The following is a 27,433-nucleotide window of genomic DNA, read 5'->3' as shown; positions in this document are numbered from 1 at the left end:
AATATCAAGAATCAACCACTGGTATAAGGTTAGATTATTTAGCTTATTCTCACATTGCAGAAATTTTTTTTGTAACACAAGTTACGTTCTTTGATGTTATATAGTACGGAGGACTGCTATTCATTACAAAAATGTGTAATTACAACTCGAACCTTTTGAACAAATGAGCAAAACTAAAACATCCACAGATTATAATTTACTATCGCTGTAAGCGTAAACCACAGATAAATAAAAAAACACAGATTACAGATAACAAATTGGAATACTTATAGAACTAATGTGACTCATACAATCACGAGTGCGTTAGTACCTATGTACTGTACTGACTACTGTTTACTCGACTCATTTTAATAAAACACAATCTTGTTGACATTTGACTTATATGAGTCGCGATTTCAAAACATTATGTTGTGTTATACAGTTCTAACGCTGCGAATAACGTTAATTCAGTACGCGTGCAACAGTCTTCCTTACTTTACGTCATTTTTTCCTTAATATTCTATACTTAACATTAATGAAAAATATATTTAAAGCTATCTTATTTAAAGAAAACATATGCAAGATCTTATAACGCGGAGTAAGGTAATTCAATTCTTTCATTATTTACGTTATAAATATTTTTGTTCCTACCAATATATTTTGTTTAAGGCCAACCAATTGGGTATTACATTAGCTAAATTAAAAAAAAAACATTATCATTTGTATCAACGTTAGGTTTGCAACGTTAATTATATTGGGGAATATTCATCTGTTTTTTTTTTAAATACTAGTCTATAAATTCAGTCCAAGTATCCTCGGTCTACCTTCTAACATTCTAAGTTTACTGGAATTTTCACGGATTACTCCGTTAAACTGTATTTTAGCGCTTGCTTAAGTTTAAAAACGTTTTATTGCGGATAATTTTAAGATTGATAAAAAAATTGTAATAGTCAATTTCCATTAAAAATATATGTCACGTAAAACAATGTGTACCTATATGAAGAAACCACAATACGAAATAATGGTTGGTAACACAACTGAATTTTAGGTAACGGATTTTCTTTATTTTAAATTTCTTATATATGACCCTTATTAGTATTTTAATTTTATAATCATAAACATAGTGACACCTATATTTGTTTATGATATCTACGACACTCTGAAATTAACAGCATCGGAGTAAGCGTTAATACCGCGGCCCAAACAGTTAAGTCCAAAAGTTCTATGAATTATCTTCAACCTGCCTTTGGTCCTACGGAGAGTCGGTACGGAGTGTAATACTCTTTCAAATATCTCTATCAGCCGTCATATCTAAATTCACTCCCTTCTTACGCATATCCTCTTTCAAACAATCAATCCATACTTTCTTCGATCTTTCTTTACCTTTGTAGCATAGTAATATCATTACTTTCTTATTAATGTGATCATCATCTCTCCCCATAAGTTTATACCACGCTAAACTCTTGCTTCTAAATTTCTCCATCACTGGCGCTACTTTCAACCTTCCACGAAAATATACATTCTAAAGTTTATCCGTTCTTTTTAATACGATATGTTTTTCAGGAAACTCATTTGTATTTTAGATTTACAAATGGAACATAACAATTATGAACAGTCAGGTGTGTATTTATTATTTAATCGTTATTAATTCTATTATTGTAAAAAAATAATATTTTTATTTATGTCATTAGGTGTCCGTGTTTACACATTTGTTGGTAAATAACTTTTATTGAATCTTAAGCATGCGTAACTTACTCCTATCTGGTATATTTTGTCTTGCATTATTGTGTGCATCTACTAACTTAATTAATTAACTTAATGCGCTAATCATGTTTTTTTGTTTGCCTTGCTACCTCTGATTAATACAATATATGTACTAGTATATGATTACCTATATACCAATTAAATAGGACTATTACAATACCGAAGATACTTTAAATTTTCTTTCTTGGGTCTACTACTTAGCCTTTTAATTGCGACAAAGCGCGATATACTTTCTTAAAATATTACTTTAGATCTAACCTGATCGAATCGTTTATAGAAAGTTTGATTTTAAAATCATACTATATTAACGTGTAACCTCGTAGGTTAAACGAACTGAATATAACCAGTATGTATTTGACTTGAAGCAACAAAGGCTTACCTCAACATAGTTCCTCGTGCTTTACTCGCGATATCTGTATTAAGTCTGTTTACCCACGACCAAACAGTCCCGATATTTACGTTTTCCATTTCATTCATTTACTAACTGTTTCTATGTAGCACTTATGTTTAACTAAGAGCTGAAGTAAGCCTATAAAAGCTATTCTTCCAATTAAAATTGTCGTTTCCACCTCACAAGTGAGAAATTAAAACGCAAACAAGAACCAATTGAAAATCACTTTGCTTTAGCTTAGCTTCACCTGTTGTCTTCGTTCATTGGAAAAATATCTTGCAGCTTTTGTCTCGATTATTATTAAGAGAAGTAATTCCACAACCATTATATCTTCATTTGCTAACTAAATGCATTGTGTTTTTGATCTTTGATTTTAACATTTTAATCTATATAAGGTGTAACCTGAAGTATATAAATATTTGCTTATATAATTGATGAAATTTAATTATTCTATTGGGTTAATACACGGGATGTTAGTAATAATAGCATAACTACATTAGTTTTATATGCACAAAGGTTTGGTGAAGATTAATATCGTATTTGATGAATAATTAAAATTATTTACTTCACAGATGATACTGAAAAACAAAACTCTATGTAAGTTTACATTTCATATAATATTATTTTTTATATACACCAAAAATGTTATAATCATAATACCAACCTGTGGATTCAGGGCCGGCGTTAGAGCAGGACGCGGAGACCGCCCAGGGCGATGGACTCACAGGGGCGCCAAAGCTGCGAATGTCTTTCTCTGTGAGACTGTGTTGTTTCACGTAACCGTGTTAACTTCCCATCGTAAAGGCCCGACAATAAATAGAGCTTTTGTTTCCCTTAACACACATTTTGGACTTCACTAATTCAGATTTTATATCTTATTATTTATCCATTAATTATTTACAGATGGTGGCATAAACTGTGTTTGCGATGCCACCAACCTGACTCGACCCCATCTTGGCGACCGTCATGGTGGCAAAGGATATTTCCGTTTCCACTTTTCCCTACGTACCGACAATCAGCACAACAACTCTGTATTTTACTTTTCTGTAAGTAATAAAATATTCATTTAAATAACGATTACTTACTTTCGTTTTGCAACGATTTGCTTATAAAGTTTTGAAAAACCCAAGGATTTTCAGATACTAATTGAACTTAATCATCATAAAAAACTTCTAACAGCAGAGAAACGTAGTTGACTTCTTGACACTTGACTCCTTTCAAACACTTTTCTTAATCTCATGGGTCGCCTTTTCTTATAATTTGGGTCGTCCGTTGTCAGTTTTTAGTCACCACACTATCCATAAAATTTTCGAATACTTAAAAAAAGCAAAGTGAAACATTTATTTAGTGGTAAGAAGTAGGTACTTGTTACTACCCACTGTGTAAATTTTCCGATTTTTTTTTGTGAGATATTTAAAATAGTGTATCGTTTCAGTCTTACTTGTATGGGGTATCGCGTACGTAGAAATTGGAGAAGCAGTAACTCTAGATGGAGAACTGTTTAGCATGACTATCCTAGTCATTGCCGCGTACTTAATGGGCTGGTTGTGGTTGAAGGTGACCACATTACCTGCGCTCATTGCCATGCTGCTCACCGGCATACTGTTCCAAAACCTCCACTTAGTGCACATGACGGATAAATATAGGAAACTTAATCAAGATCTGAGGTAAGACGTCATCTTGTGTCGTATTGTAGTGTTGAGTTCGAAAATTACAACAGATCGTATATTTTTTTGCTAAAGCAAATTAAATATTTTGATTAATGATTCAAACATAACAGTTAAAAGATAATTTTCTAACCTTTACACAAAGATTTTATTTGTCCACTGTTTTTACAAAGTTTTTGAACATAATTTACTTACTTATTACTTATATTATCTCTGTTTTGTCAAAAATAATGCGAGATGTCGATATGTATTATACAGGCATTTTGGTCTCAGAAACAACGAGTAATATCATAAAATAGAATTTAGTTAGTGCTCACGTTGTTTGACAAGAGTGGCGATTTATTGCAAGGTTTTTTTTTTTATTCTATTTAATTTTAGAAAAGTAGCGCTAGTTATTATACTAATGAGAGCGGGCTTGGGACTCGACGCAAAGGTTTTAAAGAAGCATTACACCGCGGTACTGCAGCTGGGCCTGTTGCCGTGGATAGTTGAATGCGTCGCTATATGCGTGTCATCGCATTTCTTTCTATCACTGCCATGGATATGGGGTGAGGATTTTTACCATTAAACTAGACTAAAAAAGCTCACCTACATAAGTGACACTTGTTACAGAGTAAAACTGACTTGACTAAGACTTCGAAGAGTGAGGAGAAATTCTTTTTCTTTCATGTTTTATTTCTAAAAGTGACATATTATTGGTTTAATTATGACACTTAGTAACATTTTAGGCCGCATTTACATACTAGGTATATTAATGTTAGCTGTTTGCAGGTTTTTTACTAGGATCTATGATAGCGTCAGTATCACCGGCCGTAGTAGTGCCGTGTCTGTTTCGTCTTCGCGACTCCGGCTATGGGGTCGCTAAGGGCATACCCACACTGTTGCTCGCCGCCGCAGCGATCGACGATTCAATAAGTGTGGCCGTGTTCGCTATTATATTGAACGCTATGTTCTCAACGGGCTCGGTTACTTACAATATTATCGTGGTTTGTATATCGTCAATTTTATTTTAAAAAGAAAACTTTCAAAAAGTACACCTTAAAAATCTAACGTCGTCAAATATTGAGACATATTTTGTCACCTTTTGTACAGAAGCAGAATATATAAAATAATTATTTTTCAGGGACCATTATCAATTTTAGCGGGCATAGGACTTGGATCTCTTTGGGGGACTATAGCTTCAGTTATTCCAGAGAAAGGAGATACATATGTGGTGCCGTTGCGATTTTTGATTTTATTTTTGGGAGGCTTATTCTCACTATTTATATCTAATTTAATTGGATGGAGTGGTGCAGGTATAATATAACATAATTATTTTTAATTATTTAATTAAATAAATATTTATGTACGTAAAAATATATTTTTATATACAGGCCCTTTGGCAATCGTGTCTTCGGGATTTGTAGCAGCATTTTTTTGGGAAAGGCAAGGATGGGTTGTAAATAAGAACCCTGTCAGTAATATCTTCAGAATCTTATGGATATTCTTCGAGCCAATACTTTTTGCATTTACAGGAGCACAAATTACGGTAAATAAGTTAATTTTTAATCAAAAAAGCTGGTAGGTAATATTGAATTTTTTTATGTTATTTAATATATTCTTACAGATTAGCTCGTTAGATCCTGAAGTTATAAAAATGGGTGCAATTTGCTTAGTGTCATGCTTAATACTACGTATGATTGCCACTTTTCTGGTTAGTTTTGGGTGTGGACTGAACAAGAGAGAGAAGCTATTTATTGGAGTTACGTGGTTAGCAAAAGCCACGGTCCAGGTATGTAGTTAATTACATATTCGTAACTTAAATTTTACAATTTTAAAACTGTCATGATTAATAGAATTTAACAATATTGGTCGTCACTTTTATTGTAAGCATTTTACTATACTATGGATTGAAATACACAAAAAAATGATGGGCGTGCATAAGCGTTATAGCATTATAATTTTATTCTTTGTTTTTAGGCAGCCTTGGGTCCGGCAGCGTTGGATTTAGTAAGAAATAGGCAAACTTCTGGATTGTCGCCTATTGATGAAGAGAAATACGCTAAAACAATTCTTGCTATGAGTGTTCTTAGCGTAGTTTTGTCTGCACCATTAGGCGCGATACTTATTGCTATAACTGGACCGAAACTATTAAGTCGAGAACGTGAGTCGAAATTGTCTTCTTTCCCTTCATTCAATTAAGCTAAATAAAAACTAATTTTTCTTCTTTTTAATTCAGCCGAATCAAAAGCTCTTGAGCGTAATGACGGAAATGTAGAAAGTGCGAGACCTGCCGCAATAACGCCATTGTGAGACTAATAAACGTCAAGAAAATGTGGTTAAGAAAACGTACCACTTGCACTAACGTACTTAATATTATAATGAATTGATAATTTTATATATTTTGGATATTAACTGATCTAAAATGTGATACCAGTGTACATTTTACAGCTCAGCTTAACTGTGTATGTAATGTAATGTAATCTACATTGGTATTGTTATTTCATAAGTTTTATATGTATGTTAAAATTGTTACAAAATTCCCGCGAAATAAAAATATACTTAAAAAGACAGAACATTCGATAATTTATTTTCCAAAATACTTGAATTCGCAGCAGAAAATATTTTTTGACATTTGGTTGGTTTTTGTGTAAAAACAAAAGTGTCAGAAAAGTAAACAAAGTTAAAGGAGGCCAAAACAAAACTATTGTTTAAAATCGAACTAAACACAACATAATGGCTATAAAATACACTAGAATAATGTTATTAATTTAGATGGATTGTGGTTGTTCATTTTGACATTGGAATCCTTTCAATGGTTAATGTATTGTACCTATATATTCTAAAATAGCGGTAACATTGTAATTATAGAAGTCTGATAAATAAAAACAATTGAATTGAAATGTCTGCAATTGTAATAGCTGTAGCAACGGAAAGTGGCGTTCCAATATTTACTAGAAAGCGCGGCAACAATGAAAATGTTTGTATTACTTATTTGTATGTTCTAAATGTTGATATGTTAAATGAACTTTGTATAAATTTTTTTTAATTTTTTTTGTTTAGATACAATTTTCGACAATTGCTTCACTCCACGGCATAAACATGTTCAGTAAATGCCACAACTTATCTGTAATTAATTCACAAGTTGAAAATGGTAGTATACTTTGGAAGGAATATTATAAAAGGTACATAATATTTACATACTTCTTTGAGCGCAATAATTTTCTTAGTTAAAACTTGTTTAACCTTTCATAATTGAACTATGAAATGTAAATGGACTTAAGTTATCCTTTACTTACAATTATTTAATTTTAGTGTGACACTCATAGGTATAGTAACAGGAGGACTGGAATGTGACCTAGAACTCCTACTTGCTTGTATACATGATGTTATGGTATTCTGTGTTGGAAAAAAAGAATTGGAAAATCTAAAGAACATTGATCAATTAAAAAGGGATCTAAGACAATGTTATCCAATATTAGATTATTTGTTAGAATCATTAGACCCCAATTCTGTGCCATCTATGACTTTAGTGTTAGACCTTACACAGAGCATTTTGTGTCCACAACCACAGCACCTACAGGTATTATGTTCTTGCTTTTGCTTTTTTTAATAATAATAATTTTATTAATTTATAATTTCTGTACATTTTAATGTTTATTTTAGCAAGTTTTAGACAACTATGCAGAACGAGTTACTGGTAGATGGGCTTGTCTCAGTATACATGGGCATTTAGTAGCAACAAGCTCTGATTTCTATGAATTAGACCCGAGGGAATCAAGATTGCTGCTCCTATTGGCTGCAGCTCAAGACGGGGCACCACTGCGAGACACATTGATATACTTACCATATATGAGTCCTGAAGTAAGCATTAAAAATTATACTACTATAATGCATTTATTTCTTATGTATTGATTCTGTATTTTTAAGTGTTTGTATCTTTAAGTCTTAAAATGGTTTATAGTTATGTATTTTTGAAATGATATATCAATAACATAGCAACTCATTCCAAAAAGTTACAACTCCCGTTGACAGAGAATTGATATCTTTGCATATGACTGCTAAACTACTATTATGTAACATATAAGCAATAAATTATTTCAGGTAGCATTTAGAGCAGTAACATGCAAATTGTTAGCTGACGTATATGTGCTTGTGGTCTGTGGTGCGACTCCTGCATTGTCCCAAATAGATGAGATTGTGCTACAGTGCTGGGAAGGGTATGCACAGATTATAAAGGAAGCTAAGCTTGTTCATCCACGAAACTTTCCAGCCAGTATTACTTTCGAACCATGTGTTTTAGGGTATGTATTGTAGTCTTATAACTTATATTTAAAGTTGTTTTTTAAAGAATTGTATTGATATCTCTTCCTTAATTCTTATATTGAAGGCTACAATATTAGAATTAAGGAAAAGAGATCGTCCAAGATGCTTGGTTATTATTACTCTTTGTTGTTTACATTTTATTTTAGCATTTTTCTAATTAACATAAATCGAAGAAGGTGTGTATTTTCCCGGCATCTACAATTATCAAATCAAAAAGGTCGTGGAATGTCAGGGTCTCATCGCATAGATATTTTGCGAACATTCTACGTTACTTCAGCGAGGGACTTGGCACCGGAGTTGAACTTTAGAGAAATTTTAGATAAAGGTATTTAATTTTTATTTGAGCATTATTAATATGTCAATACTTCAATGTATTTAATTAGGAAATTTTAAGCATTTTCAATATGAAAAAGGATATCAACATATTCATTCTCTAATTTTCTTTGTTAACATATGGCTTTGAACAGATATTTTGCTTTGGAATGTTATAGTTCATATTTTTCAGACAGCGACGAATCTGTGGGAAAGATAACCGAAACATATTGGAGTTCAGAGTACCACAAATGCCATGCTCAAAGATCGGCTAATCTTTTATGTTGTGTACTTTACGCTCCCACGATACCAACGCACACTATGAGGTGAGCTGTTAAGAAATATTATTCTTATGGAATGCTTAGAAATGGAATAGTAAATTATCTGTTTATTTGAAGATAAATTTAATCTATGATTCATCAATCTTTTTTCCTTCAGATTATTAACCAGTCAAATGTTACAAGAATTTCTTACGAACAAAGATATACATTGGTAAGAAAATCTAATTACCCGATTAAACAATAAAATGTTTGCTATATTTTAATTTGTTAATGTTGATAAGAATAAAATGCTTCTGCAAGTTGTATTGCATAATCCGTCCATTATAAATCATATATATAATAAAAAATAAAACAGAAATAATTTAAAATTGTTTTATTTGCATCTTCAAACACAAACACAATGTGCTGGCTTAACCCAGATCGGGACATAAGTCCACTATATAGGCCTCATTACCAAAATAAATACAAAAAAGGCCTATTTGAATCACTTCCATTAATTTATTCAATAACCATAAATGAATAACTGTAATTGTGATGCATATTAAATATATTGCATTATAGTGTTGTACATGCTTCATCCAAGGTATTCTAAATCATAAAATCTTCACTCGTGTTAAAAATACATTATGGCAGCAACCTTTATAGCTCAATTATTATAAATACATGCATTTAGAATATTGATTTTGTTTCAAATAAATTCATTACATGATTTATTTTTACAAATAAAATGATGTAAAATAATTCACAATGATTCAGATTGTACAATAAACTGCTTCTACATTAGTTTAAAAAAAACGTACCATTAAAATATAAAATTGGTTATATTATTTGCATGTTATTCAGCATGTTTAATTTGATTTACTATGAATAAATAATAATTTACAGTTTAAATGTTTCATGCATGTATATTAAAACATAGTGATGTAATAAAGGTATAAAAATTCATTTAATTTATCTGACATACAAAGAAAATTTCACAACACATTGAAAATCTTTTCATTTTTAAATTGTCGAATTTACAAATTTAAAATATTATTTTCACAATGCACCATAATAGATATAAACACTCGACAACTACTTATTGCTTTTTAAATCTTCACATACATTGGCTTTAAATCACTGCAAACATAATATTTTTATCATCACACATTTAAAAAATGAAACTTCAGAACAAATTCATGTCACTACATCTTGTGATACGAAATGAAAACTACAATTACATATAAAAATATTGTATAAAATAAAAGAGCTTAGGTAAAACACAATCTTATTTAAAGAATTCATTGTTCATTCCTTTAATTTGAAATAATAATATAATTCCACCCATATTTCTAAATATATTTTAAACTTGTTTCCCGATTATTAAAATTACATGAATGACATATTCACGGCACCATACAAAAATATACAGCCAATTAAACCGTTTTACTTTTAAAATGAATACAAAACATGCCGTACCAAATTACTATTAGTATATAACTTACTATTTGTAAAGGCAATGAGGTGTTACAGCAAATTTCCATACATTCATTATTCTAAGATTTAGCTATGACAATTTAACTCAAATTACAGGACACAAAAGATATTTTAAGTATATCTAAGGCCACATTTGGGTAATCTATTTACTATGTTTATATATTTTAAATATTTTATTCTCCGATGGTTTTAACAATTAAGTATTTAATAAATACTACGACTCGCACTTTGTCTTTTCCAATATCTTGGTGGGTCAAAGTGACTTGCAAGCTGCCTGATGCATTCCCCGCATCCCTGTACTACTATCAACTAAAATATTTTTCTGCATAGTAATTTAGTGGATGCTTTGATCCGCCAAGATATTTGGAAACCTTTATAACAAGGTTTATTTTATGATTTAAAGTTTTGTTTATTTTGGGCAGCAGAATAAGCTTGATTGTTATAATTTAATGACTACAATTCTCTTAGATTAAGAAAACCTTTTTATTTGCTATCATTAAAATGAATACCAAACATTTACATTTATGTACAATAATTATCAGAGTAAATGATGTTTTAACCAAAACAAAATTATTTTAGTACAAGATGTCAAATGTAGCTAAATGGACATTACATTCATTTTACGTCATACAATAAAAGCAGCTTTTCTTATAAATGTTCAATGTTTTGTAAAGAATAGCAGCAAATTGTTTTAAATTGTAATAAAGGTCTTGCCTTATCTTATAAAAATAATAGTAACTTAGAGATGCACACTTTCTATAAATATAGGATATGATTTTGAATTCCTTACTCATAGTAAAGTGACAAAAAGTACATCATTTCAGTCTGTTGCATTATGATGTTAAAACTAGCTGGACTAAGCACAAACTCAATGGTGCTAAAAATCCTTTTGGAATTTATTGAAACTATTTGAAATTAGAGATTCGAGACTGAGGTTGTTTAATTTTGCACTTCAACTGTTGTATTAAGTCAAATATTTTTAGCGAAGGACCAACCTTCATTTCCAGTAGTTCGATGATTTCATCTTTAGATAGCTGCAGCATCATTGATCCGTCGATGTGAGCAAAGTTAACACAGTATGTGTGGCAGTCGTTAACTGTAAGGAATTTTGCCACATCCGCCTGCGTCCAGTTCTCCGGTTCTATTGAATTGAGAATATCCAATGACATCGTGTTGTTGACTAGTCTAGGTATCACTTTCTCTTCCGCCTCATCCGTTGGTGTTTCGTCCGAACCCGTGTTCTGACTCGAATCCTGAGATACTTCTGTTGGCGTACACTGAAAATAATACTCATTTTTGTATGAAACAGAACAGAGTATAATTAAAGTAGTTTAACAATTAGCATTATACCACATACTAATTAAAAAGTTAACCATGTCACTTACAGTGCAACTCTATATCAAAAAAATTAGGCTCTCTATGACAAAGTTCTTAAACCATTTTCGCAACGTAAACTTCGAAAGATAAAATAATGTTACATAAAACATAATCTTACCATTGTATCCATGGTTGCTTCACTTTGTCTGCTTCTATCACTATGCTCTTCTTGGGCATCCTTTAACTCTTCAGCATCGACTTCCATCTTACAGACTCCTTCAGCGCCAGGCGCACTGCCTTCTTGTCGGGGCTCCGTATCCGCGGACACTTCCGACGCACTGGTGGGCGGCGATACAACCTTCGTTTCACCCATGTCCGAATTTTGAGAACTATCCTCCGTCGTATTTGGAGGGTGTGGGGTACCTTTCGTTACTGTAAATCGTAATAATACTTATATTAAATATTACTAACAACACTCAGTTGCTAAGTGAATGAAAAAATAATCCCCACATACCTTGCTTTCGTCGTCGCCTGTTCAGCCTGTAGGTGCGGGGCTGTCTCGGTGCCCGTGCGGGACGGGGCGCGGGGCGACGCGTGGCCTGCAGCGGCCCCTCTAGCCGGTGTCCCACGGCGCGGCACCAGCCCACGGGGTACACGTCCGTACTGTGCGCCCACAGCCACTGGTCGTACTCGGACCCCCAACCGTCGAAATGTACCTGGAACCCAAAACTTTATACTTTTACCATATTCAAAATTATAAAGCCCAATTTAATTACATACATGAAAAATAACATAAAAAAGTAAGCTATTAGATAGCTTGTTTTGTGATTGTTTCTTCAGCAAATAATATAATGGTTAAATTGTATCACCTTGAGCAAATCAGCGACGACTCTAGCGACTGTGGCGACACAGACGAGACGCGGGTCCATGAGGTCCGCACACTCGAGACGCATGCCGGCCACGAAGCCGTGCGACACCACGTGCCCGCGCGCCGCGAACGCCGCTCGACCCGCCGGCACCGCGCCCCCATCGCGCAGGTACGACTCCCAACTGAACTCTTCTATGCTGAAACTTAACACACACTACCCATAACACAAACTTCAAAATATTTTTATTCCCTGACTTGGAAATATCAATAGTCCTTTAAATATCATTTATTTCATTTATTTTTTGGATATAAATGATTTGAGTGATTGAAAAACTAATATAAAGAGAGCAAATAAAAATCTGTAAACTTACCCCGCAGGTGGCACAAGAGGGATATTGTTCGCCAATGCAAACCCAACTGGGAATATACAGGGTGATCTTTGATGATAGCAGAACCAGTCGGCCCCTGACGCATCCGCGGGGTAGTAATCAATTCTTATCATCATGTATCCTTCGTTTAATATCTGCATAACTGTGGCGGCACATATAGCGGATAAATTTAAGGGATCTATCGCTTCTAACTTCATCCCTTCGGAGAACAAAGGTGGTTCATTGGTTGGGTATTTATAGAACATGTCCGGTGTCGTATCGTTAGGCAACAGTCGGCCGCTGGCTACCCTCTGACAGTATCCCTGCGGCGCGTCTAGAGAGTGACCAACTTGGAATGCCCAACCCACAGGATGAATCAATGGTGAGTCCTCATGACACCAAAAACCATTGTCCTCTGGGGAACTGTCATAGTACTTTACATGTAACCTTTTACCCACTATCTCAGAAACGCTAGCTACCTGCAAGCGAAAAAATTATTTGTGAAGTTTATATCGCATTTTTTACATTCATTTTTTTTTACATATCGTTTTCCTTCCCATAAAATTACATTTAAATGACTAAGCTTACCTTAACTTGAGAAATTCTATTTTTGTCTACCACTTCCATAACGGAACCAATAGAAAATCTTGATACAAGACTATCATTTAGTTTACTGTAGAAATTAGCAGGTAAAGTACGGGCACCTGTCAACTGTTTAACTAGAAACCTGAAAATATAAATTACGACTCACAAAAGTGCAGCAACATTTAAAGTTATCCATAAATCCCACACCACTTGAATCAAACAATTATAATAAAAAAGTTATTAAAGACAAAAATAATTTCATACTTTTTCCAGTCAGTATATTTGTCTTCTATACTTCTTGGTGGTATAAGTGGCTTGCCTCTTGTTGCACACCATCCCACAGGATGTACTTCAGAACAACACAAATTCACCCAGAAGTCTTTTGAATCATCACTACCAAATCCTTCATACCTTAGAAGCCCCATATAACCTTTTACCTACAAGATAAATCCATTTAAATTGTTACTTATAATAATTTTTACTAAGTTAATAATTAAAAAATAAACATAATCTATGTTGATTATGGCCTTGTATTTTATTAAACATGGTATTTACCTTTAACACCGAAGCTACCCAGAAAAAGTCATTATTTTTCTCAGAATAATTATCACAGTCAGTATTTTTAACTTCAACTTTCATGCCTTCAAAGGTATTATCCCACATTTCATGTAAGGGGGCATGTTTAAATAGACTCACAGGCGCTGCAAGAAAGTCACAACCAAATAACTCATCTTTCCATTCATATGTATTTGCTATCAATGCTGCAGACTGCTTTATTGGTCCTGCCTGAAAACACATACATCATTAAGGTTTTTATATATATATATATAAAAACCCCAATAAGCAATAATAGTAACTAAAACCAACTTAAGCTCATAACAAACATATTAATTACATACTAATAATATTTAGATATTTTTAATTAGTAAAAAGATCACAAGGAAGTGATGCAAAATAACACAGACAACAATTTTGTGGTGTAGAAAAGAAATTGATTTTTGATTCAAAAGAAGCCATTGAAACAAAATAAGGAGTGAAATAGACACAAATATTATTTGCTCGGAAATATTTTTTTAAACTAAAGATAAATTCATTGTGTGTCAAGGTACGTCTAATCTGTTTTCTAATCAATAAATGTTGAATATGGTACCTGTAAATCATTAAATGCAGCCTGCCAGTGTTGCAGTTGTGGAAGCGGTTCTAATGGTATTAAGCCTGCCATGTGATCAGCTCCTTCCATCAGCTCAAATTTCCAATTACAATCTCGCCTTCTCTGCTTACGTGTGTGGCATCTCAGGGAGCAAAAACGATTATTGCGGTGATAAAAATGACCACGACGCCCCACTTTTCCACATAACTCACATATTGCTGTAACATTGATTTTTAAAGTTGTTTCTATATTTGAAGCACAACCATCAAACTTGAGTCTGCCTTGAGTAAGAGAAATGTGTGACTTCACAAGTTACTATGTAATAAAATTGAAAATGAATGAAAAACTGAGAAATGAGGTTGAATGAATGCATGCATGAAGTATAAATAAATTACTATCATGATAGTGCAGGTGGTATCTGATAACGGCGAACCTTGCTACATCCGATAGAAGGATCAGGGATAGCTTATGGAACAAACCCAATACTTAACAAGAAATATAAAAAGTTATGCAAAATAAATATTTTAGGATAGAATGACATTTAATTATGGGAAATAATTTAATTAAAAATGTTGACTACTCGTTACTTACCAAAAGTATCTTTATCGAAGGGTACTATGGACAATTCATCTGCAACATCGGTATCGTCAATTATATCCGAAGAATTATTAGTATTTACATTGCAGCCGGCATTGAGATAAGCCATATTTATTAAGCCATAAACAAATATTCAGCACCGTGGTTGTAAACACGGCAATATTCATGACTTAAATATTCTTTTAACAGACGTTGAAAGACTATATTTACTTTTAAAATAGTAAAGCTAAAGTGAATGAATACGTTCCACAACTTTTTATTAGATTTCTCCACTGTTAGAAGTTGTAATACAATTTTCTATAAAAAATAATTAAAATTTTATTAACATAACATTACGAGCACCATAACCAATTTAGCACTACAGACAATATAGAATCAAACTAAAATCACAGATCTTCATCATTAAAAACCACAGAGTACTAGTCCAAAATCTGTACACAAAACAGAGTATAAAACAGATTTGACAATTTGATATTTGTACATAAATATCAGCGAACTCTCATGTTCACTTTGCTTTTAACTTAGTTTGTTTTCCCTAAGTGCTTCGTCGTATGACAGGCTTATCTCATGAAAAGCCTGACCAAAAATACAACCCTATCATGAGTGCACCACAACCTTCTACTGGCAACATATGAGAAGTAAAATAGTTTTTTTATAGAAGGGGGCAAACGAGCGGCCAGAACCATTTTATATACTCTTCTGGAAATTAATAAGATTATTGTAATAAAGTACAAACATAACAGATTTCAATTAATTATAGTGTTTACTTTTAATCTATAAATCTTTTTCTAATTTTTTGATACAAGTCATATTTTTTTTACTTTATATTTATTGCTAAATAACAGACTAGTTAAACTTTATTCTTCTGGCTTCTCTAGATCTTCAGGAGCTGCCTTTTCTTTTAGTTTCTCTTCAAAAAATTGTTTTCTATGTATCAATGCTACATGAGGCTGTCTTATGCCATAATTTTCATTACCCATTTTAGTGTATTTTCGTTCCCCTTCTCTTCCCATCAGTTCTCTTAGTGCTTGATTTCGCTGTAGGAGTTTCTCATAGAATATAACTCCACTTTCAACATATTCAGGGTCAAGTTCACACAATTTTTGGTCAACATTTGTCTCATAATGTACTTCTGTTAAATCCTTCATTAGGAAATAGGTTCCAATGCCGAATAAACCTACAATACTATACATGGTAGTTCTAACCACAGGATGGGCTGCATACAAATTGAGTTTTTTATTCAAATATTGGCAAAGGTTGTAAACAAAAAATATGGACATAAATGGATAGCATGATTCATACACCACTTTGTTATTATTGGTCATTAAAATTTCTCTGCAAATAGCGAATTCTTGTACCTTATCTGGAAGAATGAGCGCATTTGCTAGCTTTTTTCCAACTTCAGACTCCCAATTAATATTTTTTTGATTGACCTGAAATGAATTTTAACTTTTTTATATTTTGACTAAAAAGAAAAGCTTGATTTTTATACATGATAAAAAGAAACATTATGAACCTGAATACTGTCTTTTTTAATGTCATCTATAGAAGTGTAAGCAAAGTTGACAGGGATTCCAATAGCTACCCCAAATCTTGAACTTGTACTCCCTGGAAATTGTTAAAAAAATTATGGATATATGTATGTGACATCATAAATAGTTGGAATATCGAGAATATCTCTCAAAAAACCTGTTTACAATTTAAATTTTCCTAATAAATAATGTAAAGAGAACAAATGACATACCTGCATGAAATAAATCAAAACCAAAAACACTAAAGGGTTGGATAAGTTTTCTGTGTGTATCTGTCAATTTTAGAATTTCGAGGCACTTATCATAGCGTGATGAAAGTTCTTTTGCAATTCCAACTTGCTGACCATCTCTAAAATATTGTAATAACTGATAAGTTTACATTATGACAATAAATAAATAATTTGTAAATTTTACTTTCATTTAACTTACTTGTAATAATGTACAAATTCTTTGTAATTTTCGAGGAAAAAGGTTTGTGGCAAAAATCTTGCACAGCTTAATGCAATCCCAGTGCCGGTAACGATTGCAAACGAAAAATTACGACCTTTCTCAGTTATAAACCAAGAAACTGGCTTTCGTGTAGTCATTTTATTTTTTTACAAGCAAATTACAATTGCATTTCAGTAGCGCCAGCTTTAATATGAAGAAATCTTATTACGTAAAGTTTATTTATTATAATCATAAAATGATTACAGTCCCTTTAACCTATACCCATAATCCAATTGTCATTTTTCAATTTCATTCATTGTCAATTGATTGTCATCTTTTTTTTTTAATTTTATGACCTGGTAACATAGACCTTTAGGTCATTTGATTGCCACCGTCAAAGTCGGGCAAAGATCTAAAACGTAAAATTAAATTAAAAAAAAAAACAAGTTTTTTTGTTGAATCTTAATCAGAAACAATACCTATTTTTGATAAAAGCATATGTGAGTGATCTTTCAGTGTTTTTACCAAATACGTGCATATAGTGAGTTGCAAGGTTGCTTCAACAACGACAAAATTTTCCGTATGTGATACAGTAGACCACAGCAAAAAAATTGAATGTCAAACTAAACTATACTTTCTTTACGCTTTGGTTAAAATCAATAAAAATTTGACCTAAAGGTCTATGTTACCAGGTCATAAAATTAAAATAATAGTATGTCAAAATTGTCAATTGTGGTAAATGGTAAACAATAAATAAACATGAAACTTATATAAACAGAAATCATTAATAAATGTTTGTTGTTCAATATTTTAAAAAAATACTGAAAAGATATTAAAATGAACGAAATCCTGAATAAAATCGAACTATTACAATTGTATAACCTTAGTGAAGATTGGGTGAAAGCAATATTTAATTCAGAATTTCTTGAATTTGAAGAATTACCAGCAGAATATGAAAATACATTTCAAGATTTCGAATACCAAAACGTTTGTCTCGAGATAATGCAATCTATAGATTCTTGGATGGACTCAGACACAACCAATAACGAGGAAAAGTCATGGGCTAAACTTTCGCACGAAATACAACATGAAAAACTTTTAGCAATTCTCGCTTACTATATTGACTATGGAAATAAAAACGTTATAAATAATGAGTCTCGTTATAATGCATTGTTGTCCTCACGTTTATATTATAAACTACTTACTATTCCTGGATATAAAGCCTATCACATATATCATTCTCAACTGTTTGTAAATTCATTGGTTTGTTTGAGTTTTCCTAAAAAATTATGTGAAAATGAAGAAAATTTTTTTAACATTCGTGAATTGACTCGTGAAGTCAATGATACGTTAAAATCCTTACAAGAATTTGCTAATGATCTGAGTATAGTTATTAAAACTTTACAATTAAAACCAAACAATATGAATTTTGAAGACATATTGAGTAATTTAGTTGACATTACTGGTGGAGCTATTGTTAAAAAATTGAATGTAGGTAAGTAAGAAGTAAGTTTGTATCAGACTTAAATATCTTACTCTGTGAAAATAAAATTGAGGTATAAGTATTATTGAAGATAATAGCAAGAAAGAAACTGACATACCATAAAACATCTTTTTTTATGCATACTGACTTATAGTTTTACAATATGCTTTTCAGATAAGGTTCAGTTAGGAAATTTATCTGCAAGTATTTACAACATGATCGACATCTTAGTTTGTGATTCAAAAGGGAGTCCTAGTCCAGAAGCTGTGCAGGTCCTTTTCAAATGTCTTCTACCTAAACTTGTGGTAGCATCTACTGATTCTCGGAACAGTAATGTAAGTAACATAAATAGCACACTGGAAATAATTAGAAGACATTTTTCATCGATTATAATTTTTTTTTAATGAGCAAACTTTATCCCTTCATTTCAGAATATTGTCAGAGCATCATATGTAACATATTCAGCATTACTTCTAAGTAAATTTGGTAAAGCTGCGTTACCAGGTTATGTAATTCTACTTCAACATCTGTGCTATACATTAGATGGATTGGTATGTGATAGACATTTTATATTATTATTTCAATTATATGATAACATTTTCCATTTTTGTATAATGATAGAAACACACAAACCTGTCTTAAAAACCAGTAAGACTTAAACAATAGCAATTTCATAGCTTTTAATATGTTGGTACATCAATTAAAAAAAAAACAATATTTGTTGTTCAACTGTGTTTCAGACATATGTAGTATTCTATAATTTAAATATATTTTTAGGAGCGTGCCGAAGTCCGTACCGCTCGTATGTCTCTCGTTCTCGGTCTGATGAGTCTTCTGCCCAAAAGGTCCTATAAGGATTTCATAAAATGGATTCTTAAATTGTCAACAACATCAAAAGTATCACATAGACAAATAGCTGTGGTAAGTGTGTTTGGTAATAATATGTTAAAGCAATCAAGATTTTGTGTATGAAATTAAAAAAAAATTGCTAGATATAAATTGATTTGTATGTAGACAAATAGTAATGTAGATAGTATTCTATTTTCAGGAAATATTAAGTAAACTTTTAAGTAATGATCCTGAGGAATCAGTTGCAAATGAAAGTTTATTGGAAAATCAAAGCAGAAGTGATGCAGGTATATTTTAAATAAAATATTTCTGTTAAATGTAATATTAATCGTTATTCATTAAATAAGTGTTTGCACATCTTAACTACAAAAATATAACAGCTATCAATTTCATTTTCAGATTCTGGTATACAGGATTCCAGCGTGTTGACAACTGACACAGAAGAAGTCTCCGCAGTAGTTCCAAACACTGTTCAAATTGTTACTAATGGAGAAATAAATAATGAAGATCACAATTCATCCGTATGTAAACTATGTTTATTAATTTAAAATGAAAAAAAAAAGATAACAGTTATATACTTTATAGATAAATTTTTATTTGTCCGCCCGCAAGGCCGCGTTTGTTACAGGTAATCTTCGGAACGGCAGGACCGATTTTGAAGGGATTTATACGGGAAGGTAGCTAATGAATGCGGCCACATTATAGACTATTTTTCTTTAAATTGCGTTGACGAAGTCGTCGGGCGACCACTAGTACCAAATATAATTGAATAATGTCAGTCTATCTAAGGAAAAAAATATAAACAAAAAAACCGTTTAAAATATCAGCAAAAAGAGTGGTGTTCCATTGTCTTCAGAAGCAGCAGGAGCAAGATGCACTGTTAGAGGAGGAGTTAAGCAAAGTGCTGCAGGCGCGCACGCACACCGCACCGCATGCGGCCATCGTGCGCGCGCTCTACGACCGCGTGTACGACGTGTCGAGCACGGTGCGTATGCGCGCGCTCGCCGTGCTCACAGACTGCGTCGACAGTACGCATCCACCTGTACAGGACGCTATTAAGGTTATTTCATATTTAATTTTACTTTTAGCAATAATATATATTCACTTTGTCAATGATAAGATTCAGTGATAATTTCTCCCCTTATCTATATATATTAACAACTAGCTGCAACCCACGATGCCATCCAATCGGTTTAGATTCCAGATTATGTTCAACATTTAGGCCGTTAATATATATAACAGTTTCGCATTTTTAATATTAGTACAAATCAGTAAGATTGTCCTTATATTTCATATTGTATACATATTTACCCCATGAAGTTTCATATCTAGCAACACTTAGCAGTCCATAGTTAAGTTGTTTTATGCTCAAAAATTGTAGACTCATTAAAGTTGTTGGTATGTTGTGGGTGTAGAAATTGAACGGTACATGCGAAGTGTCGCGGCTGGCAGCGCTGGCGGGGCGCTGCGTGTGCGACGAGCGCGCGGTGGTGCGCCGCGCGGCCGCTGCGCTTGCGCACCGTCTCCTCGCCGTCGCGCACACGCACACGCCCAACGACCTCGCCGTAATTACACTCACAACTATATTCTAAGCTTACAATAAACGATAGTAAACACCAGCATCAACCTAAGGAATACATAAAAAACTTTGTCTTCGTAGAACATTTTCTCAGATACGCACTTCCCATATTTAATTTTAGAACTTTAAAGGATATATGTGTACTTTTAGAGTAGCGAAAGAATACAGAGTAACGAAAAGTAGAGGATTGCCTCTTTTTAAATGTGTAATATTCAACGCCACATTTTTTTCTGAACGTGTTTAGGTACTATTTACAACGCTGTGTTATTTTAAGACTGGAGTTTAAAAATCTTTTGTCAGTACATTATAATGAAAACATACAGGTTCTTATAAGCCTATGCCGCGACGCGAGTATAATAGTTCGGTCGACGGCCATTACTGCGTTGGGCGAGCTGGTGACGCAGATGCCGAGCGACGAGCTGCTGGATGCTTTCCTGACCGGGCCCATGCACCAGCTCTCCGATCCTGAGCCTAAGGTACCAAGCATACCACTTAATAAATTCTTATATTTACAATATATCAAATACGTGCTCGCACGCACTCACACACGTAAATACTGGAATGTGTATTCCAGTACAGAATTAAAAAATATATAAGTACATAGCTTATGTGTTCTTCTAGACTATGTTCTATATTTATGACAAATATCATCGAGATCTTTTGATCAGTTCTTCAGATACCTTCAAACTTCCATCCATCCATCTAAACAGTCGCATTTATAATATTAGTAAGATGTAAATTGACTCTGTGTAAATCAACATAACGTTTTATGTTTTTTAATACATAGGTACAAGATCAAGTATTGACCCAAATCCAGCAAATCTTGTTCGATCGGATGCGCACGCACAGCGCCATAGCAAACGAGGACCCGCTGCCCTGGATGTTCCTCGCGGCCATCGTGCGCAAGAACATGCGCCGACACTTGCAGAAGGCTTGCACGCTACTGCATAAAGCATCAAAATGCATAACGTAAAGATTTTTTAATTTCAAATTTTGATTATGGTATACTGATGGAATTACTTAAAACATACTGGCTTTTGAACTTGACTCCGTCCGCACGGAGTTAAAAAAAAATCAGAAACGGGATAAAATATCCGATGATCGTCTCCTGGTTCTAAACTACCCTCCTATTAATTTTGAGCCAAATCCGTTCAACCGTTCTTTAGTTATCAATAGTGGAATTAACGCGACTTTCTTTTATATAATATATACAGATTTTATGTGTCTGTAGTATTTGCAGTTAATAAAAACAAAATGTTTTTAAAATGAATTATTTCCTAATCAATAAAATGAGAAACACAGTGAGGTGAGTTTACGTTTTATTTGTCAGCGACCGACTGATAGAGATATTAAGATCTCACCTGGGCAGTGTGAGCGCGTCACGTGACCTGCAGTGCCTGGCGCTGCTCACCTGCGTCGCCAGGCACCTCCACTGCGAACAACTTCACTTCCTCCTGCAATACTTCTACAAGCTAGAACATGATGTACAGGTAACTCTTCCTTTGTGCTTCTTACAACTTTATATCTCCTTACAAAAATTCAAAGATATACTTCAAATTTCATACATTACATTTTTTTTGTGAATTAAAGTGTTTATCATAATCTCCATGTCCATATCGCACTCACATGTGGTTGACGCAAAAGGTTTTATGCCTTGGGTGGAATAAATTGTAATTACATAAATGTTTGTTCTTTATAATAAATTAAAAAAAAAATAGTTTTACTGGAAGAAAAAAATTGTAGGTTTTTATCATTGTAAATATCTTATATAATTAAAAAGAATAGGTATTAAAGAAAAGACAGTAAATAATTTGGAATTTATTAGTTTTAGATATATCATTGAACAAATTACATTTTTTTGTAAATAGCTAAGCACTTGTAAGCAAAAAACCACAATTATTTAACAGAAAGCGGATATCCGTATCGTGGCTATGACATTGGAAATGCTTACACTGTGGTCGCGCTGGCTGAGTGCGACGGACCGCGAGGCGCTCCGGCAACATCTGCTGCAGAAGCTGGCCGCCGCATCCACTGAAGACGATGGTAATTAGTCATACAACCTTAACATGAAACCTTTCAGCGAGTCCTTAACGGAACATTTTTTTTAATTTATAGACTCAAATTTAAGTAGTAGATTTGTCATATTAAACCTATACTAAGGGTTTCTCTCGTAGCAGTTAAACTATGATGACCTATTTTTAAATCGATCGTGTAATTCCATTTAAAGGTTGCAGACCCGACCGTGTCAATCTAGCGGCACACCTAGACCCAAATAATTTAGAATGGGCGTCACATCTTATGAAAATCGGTAAGTATTTTTTCATATAGATATACTCTTATAGCTAGAATAACTTGGACGCTAATGATAGCACCGCCACACATAAGGCATTGTATAAAACATGTTGGTACGTACAGCGGAGACGCGCGCTGCGGGCGGCGGCGCGGGCGCAGTGGCGGAGTGCGTGCGCGCGGCTGACCTGGCGCTGGTGGCGCCCGACCCGCCCTCGCCAGACCTGCTGCACTCGCTGCTGCAGCGCATTCAACACCCCGCATCATGTAACACTCTCATTACACTATTAATCTTTCTAATTGTACATTCAACTTGAAATAAAATTACTTTGCTTTTGATGATTGGTTATCAACATTTCTTAGTGTCTTTCGATTGTGACTGTATCTGGGCACTTAACAAGATATTGTAAGGTTTTGTTAGGAGATATTTCAGTCACTTTAGCATTCTGTGTGTATTGTAGGCGAGGGCGATGGAGATGGCGCGGGCGCGGGCGAGGGCGAGGGCGCGGGCGCTGGCGCGGGCGAGGGCGCTGGCGAAGGCGCGGGCGCGGGCGAAGGCGGCGAGGTGAGCGTGGTGGGTGAGGGGTGCGGGGTACAGGAGGTGAGCGCGTGTGTGGTGGGGGCGGGGAGGGTGTGCCTGCGGTCGCGTGCCGCCGCCGCCTCCGCCGCGCCGCCGCTTGCAGCACTGCTGCGCGACGCGCGCGCCCCTCTGCCCGCTCGCCTTAACGCACTGCTCGCACTCACTGACATATGCATCAGGTCAGTTTATTACAAACACATTATATTTATTAGTAACCCTTTCCGACATAGTTTTAATGATTTCGAAGTAACCGAAAATTTAATTAAACCTCCTGTAAGGATAACGTTGATGTAAATTTGATAAATTAAGTTCATATCTTGGTTTAGATGGTTAAGGTGACTTAAAATCGTATCCCGAGTGCTTATATAGAACCAAGCCTTGTTTACGTATTGTGTGCATCAGATGGACTCATCAAACACTATTCTATAATATTTTCCTTAATGATATAATTAATATCGCGTGTATCACTAGGTATGCTTGTATCGTGGAGCCGCTGCTGGGGTCGATCAGTCAGTGTGTGGACATCGGCACGGCGCCCCCGCTACGCCGCGCCGCCGCACGCGCCCTCACGCGTCTCCTGTTGGCAGGCTACCTGCGCCTGCGCACGCCGCTATACTACCGGTATTGACACACAAACGATCGAACACCATAGCTGCGTCTTTTCATTTTAATATAGGTGACAATCTATAAGAAACTTATGACTAACAAAGAGAAAGGTTCATTGATGGTAAGAAACTGCTCCATTGCATGAAATATGTAAATTAGATCGCAAAAACTTTTAAACGCATCGATTTTTGCAAGAGTAATGGTCAAATAAAGTGTCAAGCGACAACCACAAAGGTCTGTAGAGCTAGAAGCAATTCGCTTGAGTTTATTGAAATAGAAGAGATTTTAAGTCTCTAGATAAATGATGTTTATGATTGTATGCAGTTACTGCGCGCTGCTGGCGGACGAGGAGCACGACGTGCGCGAGCCGGCCGAGTACTACGTAAGCAGTTGCCTCACCACAGACCACATCTACCATCACTTCGTCGACTGTCTGCTTTACTACAACAGCGATGAAGGTCAAATACTTATTATATATTTGTTAACGACTCTAAACTAAATTAAAATTTATATTGAATACTATTCACATTCTTACAATTGTTGCATATGTTGATTAACTTAAAACCAAATAAAGCTGGCTGCCGATGAAAACCGTCTCGCACTAGGGCAATAACGGTCTCTTTTACCCTAATTGACGCTGTTGGAAGTAGGCGGTGGGCTGTCGTTTGACGCGCGGCAGTTGATCTACGACGTGATGCTGCAGCGGCTGTCGGCGGTGCAGAAGCTGAACGTGCAGTGCCGCGTGGCGCGCGAGGTGCTGCAGCACGCCGCCGACCTGTGCGACGAGAGTGACACTCTGCCCGACACGTTGCACGCTGCACTGCTTGATACTATCACGCTGCTCTGCGGACCCAGGATGAAGTTACCCAGTAAATTGTTTCACCTTCCTATCCTATTATACCACTTTATGTGGGGTTGACGCAATAGGTTTTGGCCTTCCAAATCGGGGACATTGTGATACTGTACACATACAATATGTATGGAATATTTTTACCTAAGTATAATTTTAGGGTATTATTTGTGTACCCCGTATATTATTTGTGTCTTTTATTTTGTAGAAAAACCACAGACTACAGGTGATATAGCGGACATAGACGACCTAACCGAGAGAGTTACAAGCAATATAGTTTCCTATGTAAGTATTAGTAGAATAACATCATTCATATAAAATATTTGTTAAGATTTACGAGCTACAATTTCATAGACAAATGCAAGTATATTCTACTTATGTTAGATCAACCTTTGGATATCATTGAAAATCATAATAATTTTACATTTAAATGTTAAGATGCCCGAGGACCCCAAAATAAAAGTAAGTTATTTCAAAGACCATAGATAATCCTGTATTTTATTTTTTTTTAAGTGTGAAATGTATGTCACAATATATTTTCTGCAACTTTATTCTGCCTTGTTTGTATAGTTAGAATAGACCACTCGTAGTATTTTGTTATATACTAGATTTTGTGAATTCAAAGTCCCAATTATTCTTTACGTACTGTACGGGGGGGGGTACAAAAGATTTATAAATCGTTTAGTTTTAACGCTTTAATAAATGCTAATTTAATTTGTTTTGTCAATTAGCATGTTTAAAGTTCACCTTCTTAGATGGCATGTATTGTGCAAGTTTTGTTTATTTTTAGTATTGTGTATTTTTAGTAATCAAAAATCAATAGTAATGATACAACAATTACATCACTTTATTAACACAATTTTCACAAATTACTAATTGTTGGTTTCATAGATCAAAATCTGCATAAAAGATATTGTCATCCTTGTCATTATCTCTGACGAAAAAGAGATGACAATATGTTTTAAACAGAGATTTAACTCGGTAAAAAGACATATAAATTTGGCCGCCATGTATGGAATTGAATTAAATTTAAGCTTTTGAAAGAAATTGAACTAAATTAAAACGAAGGATACGAACATATTAATATAGAAAGAAATATAATTAACACGTTTCACCGACTCGCAAGTATATGTGATAGTTGTACTGCAGATTATTTATATTTTATAATAAATGTATGCGTACAGAAAATGAAGCGCACTGTGGCGGAGGTGCTGGTGCCCGCTGTGCTGCGGCTGTACGCGCACATGCGCCCGCGCGGCGGACAGCTCGCCGCGTACCTCGTGCGCATCGCCACCGACCTGCTCACAGACTACCGGCAAGAGGTAATATTGCTTACTTATCTACAATTGCATTTCATTTTCTAACTCAACCTAACCTCAGTCGCCGTTCTTCATTGTATTGCAGATTGCATATTCCAAAAAACTAATTGGATTTTTCTTCATCTAGAGTGCTTATTACAGTTTTCTAGACAATGTGATGCTTCCTTTAGGGGTAAATTAATTGGTCAGACCACCAATTCCACATTTAGCCATCCGACATCTCGAATCTAACATTATTATAACAATAATTTTCTATTCAGATCGAGGAGTTAATCCAGCTGGACGAGGAGCTGGTGCAGCGTATCCGGCAGTTCCAGGAGACGATCGGGCTAGAGCTGTCGTTCGGCAATGCACGCAACCTGGTGACCTCTTCGGCGCCGCCCGACCCCGACACGCCGCGTGCACCGCGCAAGCGCCCCGCCCACCGTCACCACGACCCACATCCCCACCCCAAGCGCGCGCTCCGGATATAGACGTAGCGCCCCGCCTACACGCTCCACAGGCCCCACCCGCACCTCAAGGGCGCCACGCCCACGAGCCACACCCCACCCTATGATAATATATAGCGGCATTTGTATATTAAAGATTTATAAACTATCCATATAAATGTATGTTAGTCCTAACATTATACTAAAATAATTCTAAGCTATAAAACATGTAATTTGTAATCTTATACATTTTGAACTATATATAACATTAGAATGTGAAATCGTTCCTTATTATATTTAAGTTCTTGTTCTTTATTTTATTGTAAGTAAATGTATTAAATACATTTTTCGTGAATCTATCCAGTTTTTTATCTGGTTCTCAACCCATAGAGAGTGACGGAGTTTAACGGGTGGTTTAAAATGGTAAGT

At 34.5% G+C, this 27,433-nt stretch overlaps 5 protein-coding genes across 11 annotated transcripts; 3 read left to right on the top strand and 2 right to left on the bottom strand.

Annotated features, from left to right (window-relative positions):
* On the top strand, positions 1 to 6,320 carry LOC106127831 (mitochondrial sodium/hydrogen exchanger 9B2). Of its 6 annotated transcripts, none has more exons than XM_013326104.1 (13): positions 1 to 28; positions 1,543 to 1,598; positions 1,671 to 1,694; positions 2,707 to 2,731; positions 3,038 to 3,180; positions 3,570 to 3,801; positions 4,180 to 4,349; positions 4,573 to 4,787; positions 4,925 to 5,096; positions 5,175 to 5,329; positions 5,408 to 5,572; positions 5,761 to 5,944; positions 6,020 to 6,320. In XM_013326104.1, exons 2-13 carry the CDS (start codon positions 1,571 to 1,573, stop codon positions 6,091 to 6,093), a joined length of 1,587 nt encoding a protein of 528 aa, XP_013181558.1. In that variant the 5' UTR covers positions 1 to 28; positions 1,543 to 1,570; the 3' UTR covers positions 6,094 to 6,320. The 6 variants fall into 6 exon arrangements, with proteins under 6 accessions (XP_013181558.1, XP_013181563.1, XP_013181557.1 ...); XM_013326103.1 differs by lacking the exon at positions 1 to 28 and adding an exon at positions 317 to 582; XM_013326105.1 differs by lacking the exon at positions 1 to 28 and adding an exon at positions 1,010 to 1,027.
* Positions 6,321 to 6,370: 50 nt separating this feature from the next.
* On the top strand, positions 6,371 to 9,033 carry fy (fuzzy planar cell polarity protein-like protein). Of its 2 annotated transcripts, XM_013320909.1 has the most exons (8): positions 6,371 to 6,760; positions 6,844 to 6,965; positions 7,096 to 7,363; positions 7,447 to 7,644; positions 7,885 to 8,084; positions 8,253 to 8,431; positions 8,612 to 8,744; positions 8,857 to 9,033. In XM_013320909.1, exons 1-8 carry the CDS (start codon positions 6,683 to 6,685, stop codon positions 8,912 to 8,914), a joined length of 1,236 nt encoding a protein of 411 aa, XP_013176363.1. In that variant the 5' UTR covers positions 6,371 to 6,682; the 3' UTR covers positions 8,915 to 9,033. The 2 variants fall into 2 exon arrangements, with proteins under 2 accessions (XP_013176363.1, XP_013176373.1); XM_013320919.1 differs by lacking the exon at positions 6,371 to 6,760 and having other exon boundaries at positions 6,850 to 6,965; positions 7,110 to 7,363.
* Positions 9,034 to 10,070: 1,037 nt separating this feature from the next.
* LOC106125325 (polycomb protein Sfmbt) lies at positions 10,071 to 15,739 on the bottom strand. The gene is made up of 10 exons (XM_013322483.1): positions 15,055 to 15,739; positions 14,464 to 14,681; positions 13,869 to 14,099; positions 13,578 to 13,750; positions 13,317 to 13,455; positions 12,732 to 13,207; positions 12,362 to 12,563; positions 12,007 to 12,208; positions 11,671 to 11,924; positions 10,071 to 11,452 (listed from the first exon to the last, which is right to left on the bottom strand). Exons 1-10 carry the CDS (start codon positions 15,167 to 15,169, stop codon positions 11,081 to 11,083), a joined length of 2,382 nt encoding a protein of 793 aa, XP_013177937.1. The 5' UTR covers positions 15,170 to 15,739; the 3' UTR covers positions 10,071 to 11,080.
* Positions 15,740 to 15,828: 89 nt separating this feature from the next.
* LOC106125343 (transmembrane protein 177) lies at positions 15,829 to 17,309 on the bottom strand. The gene is made up of 4 exons (XM_013322507.1): positions 17,022 to 17,309; positions 16,805 to 16,941; positions 16,577 to 16,668; positions 15,829 to 16,493 (listed from the first exon to the last, which is right to left on the bottom strand). Exons 1-4 carry the CDS (start codon positions 17,177 to 17,179, stop codon positions 15,918 to 15,920), a joined length of 963 nt encoding a protein of 320 aa, XP_013177961.1. The 5' UTR covers positions 17,180 to 17,309; the 3' UTR covers positions 15,829 to 15,917.
* A 477-nt stretch (positions 17,310 to 17,786) lies between these two features.
* LOC106123493 (condensin-2 complex subunit D3) lies at positions 17,787 to 27,252 on the top strand. The gene is made up of 21 exons (XM_013319864.1): positions 17,787 to 18,516; positions 18,679 to 18,839; positions 18,936 to 19,055; positions 19,282 to 19,425; positions 19,553 to 19,640; positions 19,753 to 19,874; positions 20,210 to 20,413; positions 20,769 to 20,918; positions 21,256 to 21,408; positions 21,720 to 21,901; positions 22,263 to 22,422; positions 22,840 to 22,975; positions 23,160 to 23,240; positions 23,348 to 23,488; positions 23,683 to 23,980; positions 24,273 to 24,422; positions 24,732 to 24,865; positions 25,058 to 25,276; positions 25,466 to 25,542; positions 26,442 to 26,579; positions 26,837 to 27,252. Exons 1-21 carry the CDS (start codon positions 17,859 to 17,861, stop codon positions 27,047 to 27,049), a joined length of 3,729 nt encoding a protein of 1,242 aa, XP_013175318.1. The 5' UTR covers positions 17,787 to 17,858; the 3' UTR covers positions 27,050 to 27,252.
* The last annotated feature ends 181 nt before the right edge of the window (positions 27,253 to 27,433 follow it).

Source organism: Papilio xuthus, unplaced genomic scaffold (assembly GCF_000836235.2).
Source record: "Papilio xuthus unplaced genomic scaffold, Pxut_1.1 DF828952.1, whole genome shotgun sequence".
Classification (NCBI taxonomy): Eukaryota; Metazoa; Arthropoda; class Insecta; order Lepidoptera; family Papilionidae; genus Papilio; species Papilio xuthus.
Note: the sequence above shows the minus strand (reverse complement) of the source record. Positions and strands in the feature narration are given on the sequence as shown.

Excerpts from the sequence above, each read along its gene's own strand:
- LOC106127831 (XM_013326104.1), top strand. The coding sequence starts at position 1,571 with ATGGAACATAACAATTATGAACAGTCAG. Across the intron at positions 1,599-1,670 it reads TAACAATTATGAACAGTCAG|GTGTCCGTGTTTACACATTT; the intron begins GTGTGTATTTAT and ends TTATGTCATTAG. Across the intron at positions 1,695-2,706 it reads CCGTGTTTACACATTTGTTG|ATGATACTGAAAAACAAAAC; the intron begins GTAAATAACTTT and ends TTTACTTCACAG.
- fy (XM_013320909.1), top strand. The coding sequence starts at position 6,683 with ATGTCTGCAATTGTAATAGCTGTAGCAACGGAAAGTGGCGTTCCAATA. Across the intron at positions 7,364-7,446 it reads CACAACCACAGCACCTACAG|CAAGTTTTAGACAACTATGC; the intron begins GTATTATGTTCT and ends TGTTTATTTTAG. Across the intron at positions 8,745-8,856 it reads ATACCAACGCACACTATGAG|ATTATTAACCAGTCAAATGT; the intron begins GTGAGCTGTTAA and ends TTTTTCCTTCAG.
- LOC106125325 (XM_013322483.1), bottom strand. The coding sequence starts at position 15,169 with ATGGCTTATCTCAATGCCGGCTGCAATGTAAATACTAATAATTCTTCG. Across the intron at positions 13,456-13,577 it reads AAATATACTGACTGGAAAAA|GTTTCTAGTTAAACAGTTGA; the intron begins GTATGAAATTAT and ends TTATATTTTCAG. Across the intron at positions 12,564-12,731 it reads CCTCTTGTGCCACCTGCGGG|TTTCAGCATAGAAGAGTTCA; the intron begins GTAAGTTTACAG and ends GTGTGTGTTAAG.
- LOC106125343 (XM_013322507.1), bottom strand. The coding sequence starts at position 17,179 with ATGACTACACGAAAGCCAGTTTCTTGGTTTATAACTGAGAAAGGTCGT. Across the intron at positions 16,942-17,021 it reads GAATTTGTACATTATTACAA|AGATGGTCAGCAAGTTGGAA; the intron begins GTAAGTTAAATG and ends ACAATATTTTAG. Across the intron at positions 16,669-16,804 it reads TTTTGATTTATTTCATGCAG|GGAGTACAAGTTCAAGATTT; the intron begins GTATGTCATTTG and ends AACAATTTCCAG.
- LOC106123493 (XM_013319864.1), top strand. The coding sequence starts at position 17,859 with ATGAACGAAATCCTGAATAAAATCGAACTATTACAATTGTATAACCTT. Across the intron at positions 18,517-18,678 it reads TGTTAAAAAATTGAATGTAG|ATAAGGTTCAGTTAGGAAAT; the intron begins GTAAGTAAGAAG and ends TATGCTTTTCAG. Across the intron at positions 24,866-25,057 it reads TTACTACAACAGCGATGAAG|GCGGTGGGCTGTCGTTTGAC; the intron begins GTCAAATACTTA and ends TGTTGGAAGTAG.